The sequence below is a fragment of the Petromyzon marinus genome, chromosome 3 (assembly GCF_048934315.1).
Source record: "Petromyzon marinus isolate PM22_M1 ecotype Great Lakes invasive population chromosome 3, UKy_Petmar_22M1.pri1.0, whole genome shotgun sequence".
Classification (NCBI taxonomy): domain Eukaryota; kingdom Metazoa; phylum Chordata; class Hyperoartia; order Petromyzontiformes; family Petromyzontidae; genus Petromyzon; species Petromyzon marinus.
In genome coordinates, this window is record NC_133669.1 from 325258 (window position 1) to 345717 (window position 20460).

Consider the following 20460-nt stretch of genomic DNA (forward strand, 5'->3'; position numbering starts at 1 on the left):
TGGGGAAGTGGGACATGGGATTGGCCAAGGGTATCAAGAGGAGAAAAGTTTTGAATATGGGATTATGAGGTGACAGACGGTTAGGGGAAATTCAGGAAGAAATGAAGGGATTGGTGGAGAAGAAAAGGAGCAGACAGCAGCTTTTGGAAGGTTCGAAAAGAGATGGGGGGGAGAGAGGATAAAGGGAGCCGTGGCGAGAGCACGAGACCTTTGGAAATGAAGTTTTCTACAAGTGCGTGTGTGGTGCGGCTAGTTGAAGTGCCTTACCCAAGAGACGACTTTTGTGGACTCCCTTTCATTTGGTGGCAGTGATGCCGAAAGGGTCCGTGGATGCGTGAGAGGAGAGAGAGACGTCGGCCGCCTTGAGCAGGCCAGTCGTGAAGACCACTCTCCTAGCGGTCATCCCCCTAGAACCAATTCCGGTGTCGGCTGGGGCCTCACAGCCTCAGCTGTGGGAGAAGGGGGACCGGCGAATGGGGCAGTCATTCTGCTGTGCATGTTTTTTTTCTATGTTGTGTAGTTCCCTCTTTTATTTACGTCATTTTGTCAGAATGCTCGTATGTGCTATGTGCCCTCATTTCTCTTTGAGGTTGCATTACATCTGGCTGAGGAACACACACTATGCATTTCGATGTAGCTAAGAGACACCCACTACCTGTGTAAATGTGGTTAAGAGTTGGCCTTGTGTGGGTCAATGTCAATGGAAAGTATAAAACTGTTAAACGCCGAGGACAGGTTATTCTTAAGAAGAGAAGGGTGATGTGGGGATTGTGTGAGGACATCTTACATCATTAATTCATTAATTACGGCTGGGGAACGGCCAGGGGGGGCAGAAATTGAGGTATTGGCTGAACACTTCGTAGAGGTGGCGACAGAAACGAGAGAGGGGGAACAGAGGTGGAGAAAGAGACCAAGGGACAGGGTTGGTGGAAAGGAGAAGATTGAGAAAAACTTTCTGGCTGGAGAATTTTGAAAAAGACACATTGAGCTTTAAACATTGCACGTGAAAGCACTTGTAGCGTGCACATTAATCAAATGGACGTGAAAATAAGACTCGTTTGGAGAGCCTTGTTCACAGCTTAAATGCTCAATATAGTGCAAGGGCTGCATGAACTACACACATACATTTGGGGAGAAACAAACCATAGGCAGAACGGGCTAATGCACTACCATGTGCATGGTTGACAGGCGTCCTGTAATGCAAGGTCAAAGTTCTTCCATGAAACATTTCTGTTTTCAATTAGTCCAGCAGCCTCATTGGCTTTGATAGGCAGGGTAACAACATAAAACCACGGAATTCAAAACCCTCTGCCATCCTAGCCTTCATTTTACGGTACATACATGTGAGTGCACATTTACCAAGAGGACAAAATATTTGCGTGCACAGTCATTACAAACGGTTCATCAGCTGCTGGTATACATTAAAGTCTCCTTGACATTTTAGAACAGCAAAGAACTCAGAAGAGAAAGGAATTATGTCATGGCAAACGTAATCTCCACGAGAAAGTGAATCAACTTAATGACTTTGGGGTGTGTTCTTACAATAATGCTAGGGGCATTACATGCAGGCATTGCACAGTCCACACTGGGTTGTAGGAGATACGTGACCTTTTCACCTTGCCTCTCTTGTCAAGTCTCCCTGGCCAGATGATGTGGGACGACGCTCAAGTCCATTGGCAGCCCTTAGCCAGCAGTAGAAATTCCTAACCATACTTTGGTAGAGCTGGCCTCAAATACAGCAAGTTTGGTATGTGAAAAAAACTGTATATACATACATTGCCTCTGTCATAATATATTTACAGTGCTGTTTTCTTTCGAACGTTTTCGCCATTTTCAATGCATTATTTAAAGTTTTGACATCCATTGAATAAATTGTCTATATTTACTGAGTTGGTTGGTATAAACCTAGGAGCCAGTCAAGCTGTCCTCAACCCAACTCACAATTGCATGGCATGAAAGTTGGCACTCAGCAGCACGATCGTCTTAACTTTGATCTCTCATGCGTCCAATTGCTTTTTGGTTTTGTTATATTGTCTTTAAATACTCTTTTGCATTTTTTGAGTATAGCTTTTCTATTACCTTATATCAGTAGTTGTGCCTGTTTCTGCTTTTAAAATTGTTGTTGACCATTATTTTCCCATAACCCCGGGCAATAAACTCCATGCAACGGCCATCTGTTAATTTTAGGTGCAGCCTGCACAAATTATCTGCTGCTTTATTGATTTGCTTGTTCATCCATACACAGATTCAAGTTAGCCCATGATTGGCAGGATGATGTACACATTTGCTCACAATACTTGAAGCTTGGACGAGTTTTAACCAATGTGGAACATGGACACGCCATTCACAGATACGTATATATAATACACAGGTACACAGGCATACTTTGTGACATTTTGAAAAAGTTTATGCAATTAAATTGTTCGACGGAATTGTAATGCCAATGACAGGACCAAGCTACCAAATACAAAATCAAAAGAGAGATTGTCCTCACGAGCTCATTTAGATGCTTAAAACTCTCTGTGCGGATGTTCCCACGGTAGTTGCAATGCGTTCCAGTGTGGACCTGCCATCTGGATTTATCTCTTTTAAATATATAAAAGTATCAAAACAGTAGCAGGCCTTAATCCCACAAAATCCTTGCAACTCACTCGGGATTAGAAAAGCGATGAATAATTGCCCTAATTCAACCAGAAAAGAAGTATGCAAAAAGAAAATGTATCATATACCCATTATATACTGCCTGGCTATCCATACATAGCAGCTTAAGCAAATTTATAGTGAAATGGATGCCACTGAACGTTAATCATCGTTATTCACTGACTCCTGGTGAGTGAAAGTAAGCCTACAGAAAGCGTGAATAAAGCAATTTTCCTTAACATCCTGAAGTAACACAGTGCGTATTCATCTGCGACTACACATGTTTATAAGTGTATGGAGATTCCCTTTATTTTTTCAAATGTCCAGAATTCCCGAAGCTCACTAGTGTCAACAACATTCTGTAGGCATTGGAAGTGGAATGCACACAAGCTGACATGTTCCAGAATCCCAGCACTAGGGCTGTTGACCTGAACCTTCTTACGAGTTCAGAGTTTTGTTGGCGTGGGGCGGGGAGGGCGGTCAGTGTAATGGGGTTACTAACTGGCCTTTCATGCTCTTTATGTGCTGCATTAAATCTACTGCCTGACAGGTTAGATTTCATTGCACACATCAGCAGCGTAACAAAGTGAAGTCCCTAGGGAAACTCAATTGCCCACTTCGTCCTCTTACAGGGTGGTGCCCTGTTGGCAATTTTAAAATAATTAACAATACAGTTAAGGGCCCTTTTCAAATGTTGCATATGGATTACAACACAAACGCACAAAACCACAACGTGAATCAATTAAAGAGGAGGAATAAAAAACACTTTTGGCTCAGGTACCCAGGAACGGCTTGTGGCAGGTTGCTCTCATGATGCGGAGACATTGGATTAATTTAACCGAGCGCCAGCACCTTGGGACGGACGTGACCCTCATGCTGGTAATCGCATGCGAACACTCGGCAAAATACAGATAAGCAACGGGGTTTAATGTAAACCCAACACCAAATCATATTCCTCTGGAATTAATCACACAGATGGAAGCAATTTTTTGTAACCCAAATCCTAAAAAAAAAAATGTTCGCTAATGCCTACAGAGGGTCATTATTAGTTACAAGTGGTGTGACCCTGGATAGCGGTGTATCAGGGGACAGCCAGCGCTGACATTTTTAGAGTATTATTACAGCAACAGCTCCATTGTTTGTTTTTCAGAGCTTTAATGGTTCATCAACTGTGGTGTATACGCCGACACACATTTAAGCAAAAGTGTTTCTTGCTCCAAAACGTAGTTCACATCTCCACTGACAGCAGTGGTGGAATTTCCATGTTCATATACCGGGGCCAGTGTTTCTGTTAGACAAACACTGTCAACATTCCTCATGGTAGTATCTATTTCATCTCTCTCAGAGGGATGATGGTTAAGCTACCGCTGACCGGGATTTGAACTCACGCTCTTCCACTTGCCTGGTACCGTCATGAACATCGCCATTATTCCTGCTTAAAAATGGCGAATTTGAAAACGAATGAAAAGATGAATCACGATGTCGCCCACGCAGCCATTGAAACGTATAACCCATCCCATGTTCAATCACAGATTATCCTTTTATTATGCAATAACATTATTACATGATATATAAAAACACTGGTCTTATTCAATTGGTCGATTTTAAAGAATAAGGACCATCTTCAGTTAAATAGAGACTTTAAAAAAGCAAACATACACAGAGATGGGTACATCAAAATATCCCTAAGCGTGGGGCCAATGATTTGTGCACACTTTTTATTTTCAATGTGGAAATACAGATGTGAAGGAGGCATGTTGTCTGCTTATCTATTTTGTTATAAATACACTTGACAGAAAGCATAGACTATTGTTACACTCGCAGTGTTTACACAATAACAAAGCGAGCTCATGAGACGCATCTCTGTGGAATTTGTAACCATTCTGACGGCAATGCTCATGGCTACGCAGGGTCCACGACGAGAATGTGATCAGTGCACACGTGATACAGGTGCGTCGGCATATTCACAATTTACCCTACCATTATAAAATACGAGCGAACATTCACACGTATACCCATTCACTGCTGTGCAGACGCAATGCTGAGTAATCTTGCAAAATACCACGAGTCAATTTATGGAACTCAAACTTCAATCGAGGACCAATCTCTCTTTAGGAACACTCAATTCCCACAAAATGGTACTTGTTTTATTGTCCCCCAACCCACATTTGAACAACTTTTCAAATGTAAGTAAAGTACTTTATTCACAGATGCAGAGGCCGACTATACAAAGAAGCATGGCTAATGCCAACACATCAATATTTTTAATTAATGTGTATTCAAATTAAATTTGGATTTGAGCCCAATGAAGTGTTTTGTCGCACTAAAGCAAGGTTCCATAATGATCCAAACTTAGCTTCAATAAAAACACAATCATAGTTTGGATTTTTATACATTGCACACGTCAACCTCAGCCTTTACCCGACCTCTTCTCTTCTGATGGCTGTTATTCCTTTCATTCCCAAAGCAAAATCATAAAACAACGGAAATGAACAAAAAGTGGCCAAACAAAACCAAATTCTCAAGACATGTAAATGCATGATTTGTTTTGCTTCTCAAAGAGCGCATTCCATTTTCACAGTGCTCATTCTCTCCAGCTGAACCTCTGAGAGTGCGGACGTTGTTAGAAAGCTGATTGCGTTATTTGCCATCTGCAACGTGGTATTTGATAGTCGTCCACATAGAACAATACTCCTAATAATCCTTTGCTTGCATTTATGCAATTAACCAATGTGTCTATTGGCAGGATTTTCACGTGCGAGACGGCCTGTGATTTACACGTGTGTTCAAATAGCCATGGCTCTTCATGAATTAGGCACACATTCATGAGCTGAACACATACGTTTTTGCAGCCAATATGATTAATAATTGATTTTGGGTTAGGTCCCACATGAATCATGTTCATTAAAATACAATGTTATGCTTGTATACTTGTAAGCCTCCATTGGCATACAAGACTGATGGCAGAAAAAAATTAAAGCGAGAGAATAAGTAGTGCATTTTAATTGAAATAATTGTATTAGCTTTATTTTAACATAGGTGGGACTACCATGCTATACGTGAATGTCAAACACCTTAAAATACACTCAAAGGTGTAGAAATTGTAATCCTTCTTGTGGCAATAACACAGTGATCGATCGCAGCGATCAACATGAAATCTCTCAGCCCTGTTGCAACCTTTGCTGGCGAATATAAACATTTCCCAAACCAAATGACAGCTGTGGCACGTGAGACAGTGATAGGTTTAGAAAGAGAATAAAAGCAATTGTTAATCTAGCTGGCCAGTGGTATTGACAATTGTAAATGTGTTTAATACTCCACCCATCATTTTTTAAGGAGTCGATACATTAATACCATTGTGGGAAGTTAGCAGTGGTCATCTTTCGATTTAAAGCTTTCGTGACTGCAAGGATTCATCTTCTTTGGTTCTTTCGGTAAAGTCACGTAGAATGAGAATAAAATAATACAATAAAATAACACTAAAATTCTCACGACGTTTCGGCCACAACACAAGCAGCCTTCTTCAGGTGAAAGAACAGAACTGTCGGGACAACAGAGCTTCAATTAACGCTCTGTCGTCCCGACAGTTCTGTTCTTTCACCTGAAGAAGGCTGCTTGTGTTGTGGCCGAAACGTCGTGAGAATTTTATTGTTATTGTTATTTTATTATTTTATTCTCATTCTACGTGACTTTACCGAAAGAACCAAAGAAGAAAAAAGTGGTCATCTTGTGAAGAGATTGGCTCCCATCATGGGTGTGTAGAATATACAACACGTTGTCCCAATGATCATATGAGCAAGAAGACACTGGGGCTTGACTGTGGCCCGGATAATAAGATGCACATGACCACGTATCTGGTTGAGAGGTGTCTGGTGTTAGCGGCTACTGCGAGCAGCAATAGGATCAATGCGGTCTGGCACCACGGTTAATCGGAAGGCACGGTGACTCCACTACAAGAGGCATCCACCAAACAGAATACGGTGGCTTTGGAAAATCAAGCGGTGAAAACTAAATTATTGGAGAAAAAAAATCCGCACAGGTTTGTGTCGTGTGGCTTTAATTCGGCCGAGGCCCTTGCCGCCAGCGGGAGAGCGGGGGGGGGCGAGCGTGGAGCCGGGTGCTTTGAGAACATCTGGACGAGGGTCGGTGCTGCAACCTCGCGCGCGCTGACGGCACCAAACCCGCGGTTTAATTACACCTTTTCCAGAGGGAAATTCTCCGGCCTCCGCATATTCAGTCATCTTTAATGAGAATGGCGGAAAAAGCCCCATCATGCGCCACTTGTGCACGTTGGTACTTGACACAATTGAAGAGTATCGGTTTACAACACTCGCAGCACTGGAGCTTCATGACTTGAAAAGAACTACCGTTGCATATAATGATTGTTTTGCACCTGGATAATCCTTAAACAATTATAGTGTTGCTTCCAGTTTTAACAATTCAATTTTTTACTCTTTGGGTCTTTCGGTAAAGTCACGTAGATAGAAAACTCATAAAATTATACAAAATCACGACGTTTCGATCGCAACACAAGCAATCGTCTTCAGGTGAAAAAATACAGCAGGCGGACGGCTGAGGCAGGAGGAAATATTTTATTATTTTTCTATCTACGTGACTTTACCGAAAGACCCAAAGAGAATGAATTCCTGAAATCACGGAAGCTTTAAGTCAAGATTTAATTACATTTTTTATTTTACTTAAAAAATACATACGTTCAAGATTTGGTTTAAGATAATAGCGAAAATGTATGCATCTATGTTGAAATTCTTCCGCAGCGTACATAGTCAACCGTGATAATCCGAGGTGCGGAAAGAGAATTGTGGAATATTTTTTTTTCAAATATATTTTATTTTTAAGCTAAGGTGAAATGAAAGTTCAGTTATAAAAAAAAATATTCAACTCCCTTTACCTGCTTATATTTGTAAACCATTTATTTAGAGGAAAAATAAGCTGACATCTTAGTTTAAAAACAAAAACAGGATTGTATAAATCTAGTACAAATAATAGGTGCAAGTTGTTAATGTAACAATTAGTACAACTCCAGTGGGATCACAAGATACAACACATATGGCTAAAATGAGAATTGTTCTTAAAAACAGTATGAAAAAGCATTTATTTTGCATACTCAAGAGACACAGTGACATTGGGATTGCTTAAAATCTTTAGTATAAAATGTAATTAAAATATTAACACATTAAAAATATCGCATGGCAATGACAATTACCGAGTGTGATCCTTGCGCTTTGTAGCAATTCACCATTGCAATGACGCAATGCATTATAACGTCATTCAGGATGGCAGTTCATGTCAAGAATCGATTGTGTTTTGTTCCGGTAATCTCGTTTGTACTGTTTATCAAAGTTCAAGTGTTGCTTCTTGAGCACAATTATACAATTTGTGAAATCCACCTGGAGAACGAGCGAGTAGCAGCCGGAGTTGTGGTAATTGAGCATAAGTAGCCACGCTGGGAATGAGAGAATGTGAAGCTGAAGGGACACTTGTCCTGTTACGCTAATTTCCCTCGTGTGCCTCAGCTAAGGTACCAAACTCAGATGTATTTTGCGGTTCCCCCGGTGCCTTACCGGCAAACTGCAATTATATTATTATGCTGAAAAACTAAAGTTATGACGATAATGAGCGTAGGAAACGTGTTCTTTTATGTACAACAAATTGAAAATTACAACCATTAAAAACTACATTTTTGTGCACTTTGAATTGTGTACAAACACACTCGAAAACACACTTGATGCTCCGCACGAGTCAGGGGTTACGGAAGGCCAAGGCCTGATCGGGGACCAACCCCTACCACTCTCCATTTCTTGAGCTTGTAATGTGTTTGTCCTGTTTTGTGTTCAATTGGACCCGGCTGTGCCTATAGCTATACACACCACAAGCACGCCGCGACTACCGTGCCATTAAAATGTTAACGTAGATCAGTTATGCTTTCTGACAAAATACGTATTTCACAAACCTGAGTGGTACTCTCACTGGTGCTGTTGCCGTGCTCTGACTTTACATGGATGCTCAGACTCAGTATACGCTGCCTTGCCAAGTTACGTGTGTCTATGTATTGCTGTTGTGTCTGCGTACGGCTTTTGCATGCAACATCTGGCTGCTGTCCAGCAGCATTTGTTGATGCAATGTAGAAGTCAAGTGGCCCAGGGTTTACTTTGTTTACACAAATACTGGGAAACGGTCATCCGGAAGTTTGATTGGTCGTCGTATTCAAGGCTACTTTTTTCGATGGTAAAACAGACGCCTTCCCTGTGTACTTCGTCGTGTATTGGCAAGGTCACCCAAGGTCCGACTGCTGGACGTGCAGAGCAGAGACAGCAGCAAGGGTGACACTTGGCTGGTGATGTGAAGACTCCACTATTTGTCATAGATCGTCCGGCCGATAATTTTCCATGGGCCGCACTTCGTTGTATGTGATGCAATCTGGAAGACGACACATTTAACTTGTTTTAGTTAATATGAACATTGATGAATAAAGTAATATTGCAAATGGACCAACAGTCATTGCTTAACATTCTAGTTGGGTCGCACTGCGAGCGAGTGCCTTACTCGCAATAGGAAGATCGCAATTACAATCACAGGTTGACACTACATCATGCGTCTGAGGTTGATAAAATAGGTATAACTTTTTGAGAAGTCAACGGCATCTTCCTGCCGTAGATACACCGGCTCCCAGCGAGTAAATGTTATTTTTTTATGACTGCTTCCATTTCTGGCAAAACGACCAAAACTACTCTTATTCCACGTTGACTAGATGTGTTGGAATAGGTGTTCATACCCACACTTCACCCCACCACACGTGACCTGCCGATCGACTAACTGTGATCAACCCATTCATACTGTTGGATGGCCAGAGGCGGGGGGATTTAAAAACCTTGCACCGATGTTACAACTGCCACTTTGGAAGATGGAATCGACCCAGTGACCTCTGGATTACAAGTCCAGAGTGCTCAACATCAACCCACTATGGCAGCTCCATACCGTTACGTATAAAAGTGAAATACGTGTTCAAAAGCACAGGCTAAACATTACCATTCCACACCTCCAAAACGAGTCCTGACACTCATTGAAGTTTTCCTGGACAAATAAAGGACATTAAAACAATAAAGAACTTTTGTACTAAATCCAAATTCGAACTGTGTGTAATTTTTCACAGTCAAAGGAATGTGTAAGACTGTTACGACTAAATAATATTTTGAGATCCATAATGCTTAACTTGTGACTTTCCATGTATGCTCGATGTGTAATAAAAAGGTTATTTTTCGCAGTGAAAAGGCCTGAGTGTTAGCTATTAAAGACACCCCAGAGGCTGTGTAGCCCCGTGCAGCTGTGCTCTCAGTGATATACTTACACATCCAGCGAAATTAAATGAGTGTAAATGCGAAATAGTTTTCACCTTAGACTATGTGTTACCAGTGTTGGTTGTAGGGTACGTGACAGCATGGAAAAATTGAAAAATGGAAAAGGCAATTCCCCGCTTGCTGTGTTGCCAGTAAGGGCCGGGCGAGAGCGAGGGCCTCCGTGTCACAGCGTGGCGGCACTCCCCATGCACAGAGCGCACCGCACCATTTGAACCACGACCACAGCAGTGGATATAGGACACGACGACTACATTGCGAATTGACCGTGTGTAATTAGAACTATGGTCAATGGAAATTACAACGACCAATGCCTAAGTGGAGAAAGGTATAAAAAGCCAGAGCATGTAACTTGGCTCTTAGTTTGTAAATCTTGAAACACACACACAACAAAGATTTTTTACAATCTCTTTGTGAGCATATAAGGCTGGCACACTAGCCACTCAATTAAGGGCAAGTTCCCTTCTTGAGCACATATGAAGACTGGACGGCACACGAAGGGGTGGTGTGGCCAGCACCACACCCAGCCACCTTTGTTTCCCCAATACTGATGTTTACATACCACACCAGGTACTAATTTAAGGCTGAGTAGACCTAAGGGAGGCCTAGGACAGGTTCAGATATTAATCATTGATGTTGGCAGTGAGCTGGAAGTGAACTCAGGCCACCAGACACACAAGTAGATACACACACAAACGGAGCTATTCCTCATTCGCACTAATTTTCCCATTTAGAACCGTCACTATCCTGCGCATGCATATTTCTTTGTGAGTCCTCCTCACGTGGGCTATCAGAAGTCGGTGAGGCCGTGCGCGTGGCGGCGAGCGTGTGACAGTCATAATTACGTTCCGCAGAGCTCCGATGGCGCTGCTGCGGCTGCTGCTGCCGCCGCTGCTGCCGCCCCGGCGACGGCGCTTGAGTGGCACAGCCAGGGCCCACCGCGCGCCCCTCGGCCGGAACGGCGCACGTGAACCGTGGAGAGCGCCGCTCTCTCCTGACCCGTGCCAGCGAGTGGCACACCACAATTTATTAACGAGTTCTCAAGAGGGAAGGAATAAATAAATAACGAGCTCTCACCCCGGCCCCACAACCCCGGCCCCCTCACCAGAAATGAACGGGCAGCACTGGGCGCGAGCTGCACAGCTGGCGAGCGTGTGTAGGTGATCCTCTGGCAGGGTAAATGCTCGTGTCGATAAATGTCAGATTAGACCGTGCGGCCCCCACCGCACATCATTGGTGGGGGGCGGCACGGAGGAGACGGGAGGGCACGTGTTGTGGAAGAGCCATACTTCTTTGTCTTGACAATAAAAAGGATTAATTACATCTAATTGCTCCGATCATTTTACAACCAATTTGTATTGCCCAGCCACCTCACTGTGTAATTTCTGGTGTTGCACTCATGTTAAATCCAAAGGCAAGAGATCACCAACATCACACCAATCATAATGACCGGATAATTAGTTATATTATGTAAAGAATTACATAAGTGAAATAAATGTTTTTTTGTAATGTTGCAATATAATCTGCTCATATAAATATTGTAAAACAAAAAGAGCAATGTAAATGCACGTGGATAAAGAAATGATGGATGATTCAATTCCATGATTGATTACAACTGGTTACGGTGACAAGGCTAACACTTGGAAACTGGACTCAAATTTCTGGAAATAACTTCGCGTTAAACTTAAACATTTCAGCAGGCTCATAAACAACATTAAGTGTGGGTTGGCGGCCAAGCAACGGAGAGGCAGAGTAAGCGGCGCGGCCCCCGCGGCGTCCCGTAAGTCTGCTCGCCGTCAGTTCCCTTTCTACGCCGCGTGAATTTTTTGCGCCATTGTGCCCTGCTGCCTGGGTGGAGTGGTGAGGCACAAGGGCCTCTGTGCTCCCACCTGGGACAGCAGGTGCTTTAGGCAGGGCCGAGGACCCACCCATCTCAAAACTAAACCATCCCCGCTGCGGTACGGCGATTCGGCCGGCATGTCTCCGGAGAACGTGCGTCACGAAAATACATCTCAAAATTAAAGGTGTCCGGGTAGGATAGAGCACGAGGTGGGCATGTGGTTCTGAGAGCCTTTACCATTTTAGGGCACTTAGCAAGCACCACTGAGAGGCTGGGTTTGTATCTGGGTAGCTACACGTGATTAAACTGAGTTGTCAAACATAGCGATTTGACCGTCTAAGTCCAGATACCAACGACTGCACAGCACACACTTGGTCATATTAAATGTGCGTTGTCACCCAAGTAGGCATGCTCCTGCTCTGTGTATTAGATACTGCAGAAGGATTCAAATGTGAATGTGTACCCGAGGATGGATAAAGATGCCGACTGAAGCTCTGAGGCCATCACGACACGAGGTAGTGCTCTGAGATGAATGAAACTGCGAGACACAAAGACCAGCATCGCCTCTCGGTGGCCTGGGTTACATCAAGACAATGAAGCTCACAATATATGAAAATCCCTTAAATGTAACAAATCTGGATGAGACCGTCTTCATCTCGTGATGCGGTGCCAATAAGCACAACCAGAATATCATTTGTAGAAAATAAAAACTCCCTGAGGAAGTGGAAAAAGCAAGCGGCGAGCGAGCAAGCGATGTGCACGGCGTCTACGGGCGGTGGAAGGCAGGCGTGAGAAGCACCACTGCCGCCAGTCGCTCCGCACGGCCATTCCCACGCACGCCGCACGGCTGGAATTACAAACGGCACAGTTTTCAACTGCACGAGAAGCTCGAATCTAGTAAATGGACCCCATTTGAATAGAACAGTGCTCTGCATGGAGATATTTAGCATCATGCCAAAATAAATTTTGTGCGTAGGCTCGCCATGTGTAAATTATTTTACACATTCATCAATTTTAAAGGCTATTGTTTTCACAGCACATTGTGATCACTAACTATTGTTTAGAGTTGTGTAATTTTTAATTAGATACTATCTTGCCTGATGGATGAATATAAACAGGAATGGAGAAGCGTTTAGGAGTAAGACATTTAGATGATGAATACATAAAACAACACCACTGGAGCATATTCGATGACAAATAGCCATTGCCGTGTATCTGTACAGGGAAACAAAGATTGTGCCAAGAGGTTTCGTGCTGAAACAAAAAGGCCAAACACTGCAAGAGTGTGTTAGCAAGATACAGCGGAAGAAGCCTCCGAGGCACAGAACTGAAGTTCAGTTGGAATTGATGAGTAATGATAGGTGATTTATTTTGTTTCGAGTAGACCTAAGGGAGTTGCCAAAAGCACCCTCTGCAAGTTTTCTGTCACGTGGTACAACAGCTCATATTAGCTGTATGTGCTGACTCAGGCACGTGTGGAAATGTGTCAGCTTTAACCAGTCAGGGGTAGTCTCATTGCCTGGTATAAAACATTCAAAAGCTATCCAAAATGCATTAACAGATGTCACTGCAAATGTGCAATTAGCAAGCATGTCTCTCTCCCAAGATAAACACAATATTACATTTCAATGTCACACACTGATAGGTTCCTGGATTAGCCAATGATGGATTCCATCACATCTACTTGTTGAGCAAGTGAAAAATCCCCCATATCAAAGATAGGCTATGGAACATATATCCTAAGACACATTTTATAAAATAGTGAAAAAGTATCGAGCAGCTCGACAGATAATTTAAACTGAAAAATAATTAATATACCAAAAAGTTGAGGGGCAGCCCTACAGTTGCTTGCTGGTGGAAGGGCCTACACGACAGCGAGCTCCTGAGGTTGTTTGCCTCCTCTTCCACGTTGATCAGATGCGCTGAAATAGGTTGGCGTACCCACACTTAACCCCACCGCACGCAAAACTGTCGTGTACCCATTTATACCGCTGGGTCCAGATGGGGAGGGGATTTGAGAACATTTTAAATAAATCGTTGAAAATTGTGATTTGTGGCTACACAAGAACAACACACACACTTGTGTTATGCTATGGTATGCACCTGTGGCATTGCTAAAGGTAGTGTGTAGCCCTGCAGTCGCTTCTAACTAACGTGTTCCCTCCAGTACAGAAGAGGGAAAGAACATTGCACTTTAACAGGCAATGGTGAGATGTGGAGCAACTCGGTTGTGGGAGCGTGCGCGTGTACAAGCATTGCACATATGGTTGACTTTACCACCTCTACTCCCTTGCCATTCACAAGGGGCATTCTTTCACAAATGTTTTTTTTTTTATCAACTGCATACGCAGACCTCTTGCACCTGAGAAGGACGCACACCCAAAAAGTGAGGGCAACCACATGGCAGAGATCCTGCTTCCATTTTTCAGGAATTTTCTTTCCTGCAGGCAGGCAGGATGTGTGCCAGACCATAGCTCTGGGAGCCCTCGCGTGCCAGTCCGAGGTGGCAGCATGCCTCCTGTGCCAAGGCCTGGCCCTGCTTTACCAGAACACACAGAGCCCTCTTCTTCCTCTTAATCAGGTCCCATCCATCTCCTCATCAGCAATGATGGATCTGAATGAAGTCCCTCCCATGCCATCTGTTGTCTGCCAATTTCACAGCTTCGTTCGAGCACTCGACCAAGGCTCCTTGACATTTGTGCATGCCGTCCGATATATCAAGGAGAGCTCATCCGCCCTCAGAGGGACTTTTCTCCATTAAGGGGTCCGCATCCCTCCCTCAGGTGCTCATCTGCCCGAGGCCGCTGGTACTTCCCGAGGGCTGCCAAGTTAAGTTTCCGCCGCTTGGCTTTAACAATCGCAGGTCATCACGGTAACGGATTCTGAATTGGAACTGATACTGACCTCGAGGATGCACAGTGTGGAGCTGAACTATTCCTAAATGCAAGTTATGCACTTTGTGGGTTGTATCTTAACATCTATCGTGAGACTGTGGACTTTGAAACACTATTCCAAATGCAGTTTTTGTTTCTATGTCATTTAGTGGACATATCGTGGATGGCCATGCACACTCGTATGCGCACACCGCTCACCCACACACACAGACCATGCACTGGTGAAGAGCGCAACTCTGACTCAATCCACACATCCCCAAGTTACCCTTCCACCACGTGCCCATGCACACAGGTGCGTCGCACGTGCGGGTCCGGATTTGCTGAGTAACCAAATCAATTGTCATATTTGCCCATCACGTGACAACATGATTTATTGGCTCTGTCGAGTGGCGGAGGGTATCGCTGAAATTGTCATTGAAATTCTACGGTTATAATTAACTGTCTACCCTGCTCCCCATCCCCTTGATGAGGTGTTCCTACTTTAGCAAACAGCGACAGTGAGGACAATTCAGACTGATGATGACTATGAAACATGTCACTCGTTATTTAAAAGACTGCTGTGCTCCAACCTCTTCTAAAAGTCACGTAGTGTTTTAGGTGAAGATGTAAACCTTTTATTAATGTCAAATGAAATATAAAAGAAAGTCACATGTGATGTATATGCATTCATTCACATACTTAAAGAGCTAGGCTGATGAGGCAGACACATCACATTGAATTGTGAATATATCAAATGCAACTTGTTTTGTTCATTAGACGTCACCCTTAATGTAGCAGGCTCGGATTTCAAAAGTCATAATGACAAACACCACTTCATGGTAAAATCATAATGTTCATAAGAATATTTCCAATCATAGGTGAGAAACCGCCAGGCTGTGCTTGCAGACGATTGCTAAGTGCATTCCTAAAGCTCACAAGGGGTCATATCAGCATTGACCCCAAGCAGGGGACGGCACGGTTATCACTGAATGCAAGGTGTCAAGTGGAATTGGCTGATCCAGAGGACATGTGCTTTGTGAGCTTGATCTCGGACATGCTGACTTGATAGCAGAACAAGTGTCTGCCTTCACAGGCAGCTCGACAGAACCTGGTACCTCCCGTAGCCTACAACTCAAACGGCATTATTCTCAACGGAACTCATCTCCAGTAGCAGCCCTGAGCCAGTCGGGTAAATTCCACATGCACATAACAGGTGTCAGTCTCTCTGTATGAGGACCACTGTTGACTTCCCCTGAAGATGATTGGCTAAGCTGACGACTTACACAATGTACTCAATCCACAAAAACAGAAATTCCACAAACACCTTATGTCAGTTATGGCAGAAACAAGTAAATAGATGATCATTTTCCCAAATTCTAAATTACGACTGTATAAAAACTGTTGTTGTGAATATAAAACCATCAATACTTCAACAGGATATTAAGTTATATTCTTTGGTTCTTTCGGTAAAGTCACTTAGATAGAAAAATAAAAACACTAATGTAGACTATATATTATTGGTTCTTTCGGTAAAGTCATGTAGATAGAAAACTAAAATCTAAATTAAAAGCAAAAAGCCCATGACGTTTCGATCGCAACACAAGCGGTCTTCTTCAGGTGGTTTCCTTTTCTTTTCTTTCCACCTGAAGAAGACCACTTGTGTTGTGATCAAAAAGTCGTGGGTTTTTTGCTTTTAATTTAGGAAGGATGGAAACATCAGAGCAGGTTAAGACTTTACCTGGTTGATCACGTCCTTCCAATGATTGCTCAATTTGTACCCATCTTCTCAGTTGAAGTTGTGTCTGTGTTTGTATATCTGGATGGCTTCATGGACAAATTTTTGATGATAGCGAGTGGGTTTGCATAGTACCTTCGTCTTGGAATTACTGTTTTTTTTTAATGTGAGCCCACAGCATTAAAACAATGATCAGCCACGGCCGAGGTATTGGTCCTACCGTGCTTCAGATCTGCCTTGTGTTCACGAACACGGTCCGAGACATGTCGTTTAGTTTTCCCAATGTAACTACTGCCGCAGACATAGCTTAGTTTGTAGACACCGGGGTATTGCATGTCAGGGATCACATTCTTCACAGATGGGATCAGATCACGAATTTTATGTACTGTGTTGAATTGAACCTGCATCTTGTGTATGTTCATGATTTTTTATTTTTTTGGTAACCCCTGCTATGTATGGCATGGTGATAGTTTTGATTGGGTCCTCAGATGTTCCCTCTCCAAGGTTGGGGTGACAGCTTTGCGGATTGTGCGGTCCGAATATTTATTCATCTTGAGGGCTTGGTGTACGTGCTCCAGTTCACTGGCTAGGTGGTGCTGGTCGGAGATGCAACGGGCCCTATGGTGTAGAGTTTTGTGTAATATGTTCATGGCAATACCAAAAATTAAACTCTGGGGCTGTGGCGGAGCGTTTGAGTGTGCAGGCTGTGCACGTGCACCAGGGCCCAAAGGCAGGAAGGGCTCAAAGGCCGAAGGGACCCAGGCGCCGGCTCCAATCGGGAGGACAATGGAGAGGGGGGTGCCAGTCGTTCCTGGCATCAGGACCCGTGCCGACCACGCACTGCCACTGCATCGGAACAATACACCACTGGAGAACCATGTGGGAAACAGGTCGCGTTCCGCTGTCTCCACTCACCGAGGAGCCACTTCTCACTGACGGCCTGCAGGGCCACCCTCCTCCTGCACACTGGGTAATTCCCGACGTGGATGCCGGCCTGGCGCAGCGTGTGGGTGGCGCAGCCGCCGCTCAGGGTGATCAGCTGGTGCAGGACGGCGGGCGGAGGAACACTCCGAGGACTCACGAACATGGGCGGCGTGGTCACGAACAGGCAGCTCGCCTTGCCGACGCGGCACTCCTGCCTGCGCACCTGAGCCACAACGACAAAGCAACGGGACTTATGTAACGCCAACTTACTAAAGCACCTAAACAGTCGCACGTGACTAAGCATTGATTCACTGAGGAAAATTGATAATACCGATGACACACGCATCGAATCACACGCACGACCACCGAGTGCATTAGATTTCTCTATCTTTTATGTCATGGTGTCATGGAAACCCTGCAGAAATTAAAGATTCTACATTCACCACAGCAGCAACAACAACAATGTTATGATTACTCAATAAAATTGTGACCCACAATGGTGACAATACGGCAAGTGGCAATTTAGGTGCCTCCGGAACATGCAATGCAATAAAAAAAGGCTTCCAGAAACATCTACTTACAACCCAACCAACTTAACGAAAAGTCAGAAATATAAATATCTATAAAAATTGTGGGTTTCATTTTTAAATTAATAATTTCAATGTATAACGCACCCTTAAACATTTTCCTCAAGACGTAACTGAGACTAATCTACAACTCATTACTAATCATAACCATTGACTGATTACCAATCAATTATAAAATTACAATACCTCCCCCCTCGGCCTCAAATCACTGCACCTGAATGAGTTAAATGATGACGTCACCCTGCTGCTCTATTTAAGACTGGGAGCAAGTGAGGGCTTTACCATTCTGGCGAATTGCCCGATGATGCTGGATGTAATTAACAGCGAAACGTCGTACTCAAACTGTAAATGTTGTGGATTCACTCTTCAACACACCGGTGGGCTAAAGTAGTGAACTATTTGTCTTTTGTCAACGTGACACTTTTTTGCTGATTGGCCGTGTCGGGTGGTGGAGGGTTATGACACATTTATAAATAACGCGATCTAACCCAAAAACCTTTATTATGAATAATTTTGGCCGCGAAAGCCTACGTGTTAAACTGAGACAGACTGTTACTTTGCTCCCACAATAGGGCTCAGTCTCTCTATAAGGTAACCACTACCAGCGCTGGGCCAATTCTTCAACCACATCAATTCCATACACCCAGCCATCAAATTCACCTTGGAGGTGGAAAAGGATGGCAAGTTACCATTCTTGGATGTTTTAATCAAAAAGAAACCAGATGGCTCAATCGGACACTGTCTACAGGAAAGCCACCCATACGGATGCCTACCTAAGACTTGACTCCTACCACCATCCAGCCCAGAAGAATTCCCTCATTAAAACTTTACACCATAGAGCTCGTTGTATTTCCAATCATCACCACCTAGCCAGTGAACTGGAGCACGTACACAAATCCCTCAAGATGAATGGATATTCGGACTACACAATCCGTAAAGCTATCACCCCAACCGTTGGGAAAGAACCATCTGAGGACCCAATCAAAACCATTACCTTGCCAAAATCATGAGCGAACACAAGATCCAGGTTCGATTCAACACAGTACTTAAAATTCGTGATCTGATCCCATCTGTGAAGGATAAGATCCCTGACATGCAATACCCCGGTGTCTATAAACTAAGCTGTATCTGCAGCAGTAGTTACATTGGGGAAACTAAGCGACATGTCTCGGACCGTGTTTGTGAACATAAGGCAGATCTGAAACACGGGAGGACCAATACCTCAGCCGTGGCTGATCATTGTTGAAACGCTGTGGGCACACACGAAATAGATTTTTCGAAGACGAAGGTACTCTGCAAACCCACTGGTTATCAGCAAAGATTAGTTCATGAAGCCATTCAGATATATAAACACAGACAATTTCAACCGAGAAAATTGGTACAAACTGAGAAATCATTGGAAGGACGTTATTAACCAGTTTAAGTCATAACTGGCTGTGATGTTTCCATCCTACCTGCCGATGTTAACAGTTATTTCCGACTCTATAGTTACATTACCAGGTTAAATGCCTTTACATTAACAGGCTAAATTTCTCACTAATACAGCCACTGCTGCTCCTTTCCCTCGATGTGGCGGTGGCTCTCGTTTTTTTAACAGGCTGAATGTCTCACACCGCCACCGTGTGCGGTGGTTCTCTTACATTGGCATGCTAATCTCTCATTGTTTTTTTCGGTAAAGTCACGTATGTAGAAATACCATAAAATTATATTAAAATAATAAAATAATATCATTTTATGGTATTTCTACATACGTGACTTTACCGAAAAAACCAATGGGAGATTAGCATGCCAATGTAAGAGAACCACCGCACACGGTGGCGGTGTGAGACAGAAATACCATAAAATTATATTAAAATAAAATAATTTTAATATCATTTTATGGTATTTCTACATACGTGACTTTACCGAAAAAAACAATGAGTAAGTTATGCAGTCACGAAAGCTTTAATTCTTTATGCTAATCTCTCACAATACAATGGCCACCTCCACAGCTTCGTAGTCGTGGAGGTATATCAGCTCTACGATCTTAAATTTACATGCAAATTCCATCTCTAGCCCCGCCCACTTACCCTTGGGCTACACCCATCTCTAGCCCCGCCCACTTACCCTTGGGCTACACCCATATCAAACCTATATAACATCCTGCCTCAGCAGCTCTCCCGCTATATTTTTTCACCTGGTGACGATTGCTTGTGTTGCGATCGAAACGTCATATTTTTATTTTTTCATAATTTTTCTATCTACGTGGCTTCACCGAAAGACCCAAAGAATAAGGTAACCACTGTTGAATCCCCTCAAGAGTGGTACTGATGTTATCAACCCCAGAGAGATGAAAGGCTGAGTCAATCACCGACAGGGGTGTGAATATGGTGCTGTCTGTTTAACACGTAGGCTTAGCTCTCCAACACACCGGTGTGCTGTACGGGTGATGAATTGGCATGTTCTGTTTACGTGACAACCCTTACTAGTTGGCTGTGTCGGGTGGTGG

General features: G+C 43.6%; 1 protein-coding gene across 3 annotated transcripts in view; it reads right to left on the reverse strand.

Moving 5' to 3' along the window:
* Positions 1-4154: 4154 nt before the first annotated feature.
* Positions 4155-20460, reverse strand: part of MCPH1 (microcephalin 1) — a 121254-nt gene continuing 104948 nt past the window's right edge. For 2 of the 3 annotated variants that reach the window (XM_032969126.2, XM_076071970.1), the window contains exons 16-17: positions 17377-17608; positions 4155-9078 (exon numbers count right to left, since the gene is read on the reverse strand). In XM_032969126.2, the coding sequence (XP_032825017.1) occupies positions 9020-9078; positions 17377-17608 (291 nt within the window). In that variant the 3' untranslated portion in view covers positions 4155-9019. The remainder of the gene's footprint in view (positions 9079-17376; positions 17609-20460) is intronic. The other variant, XM_076071978.1, reaches the window with a different exon arrangement.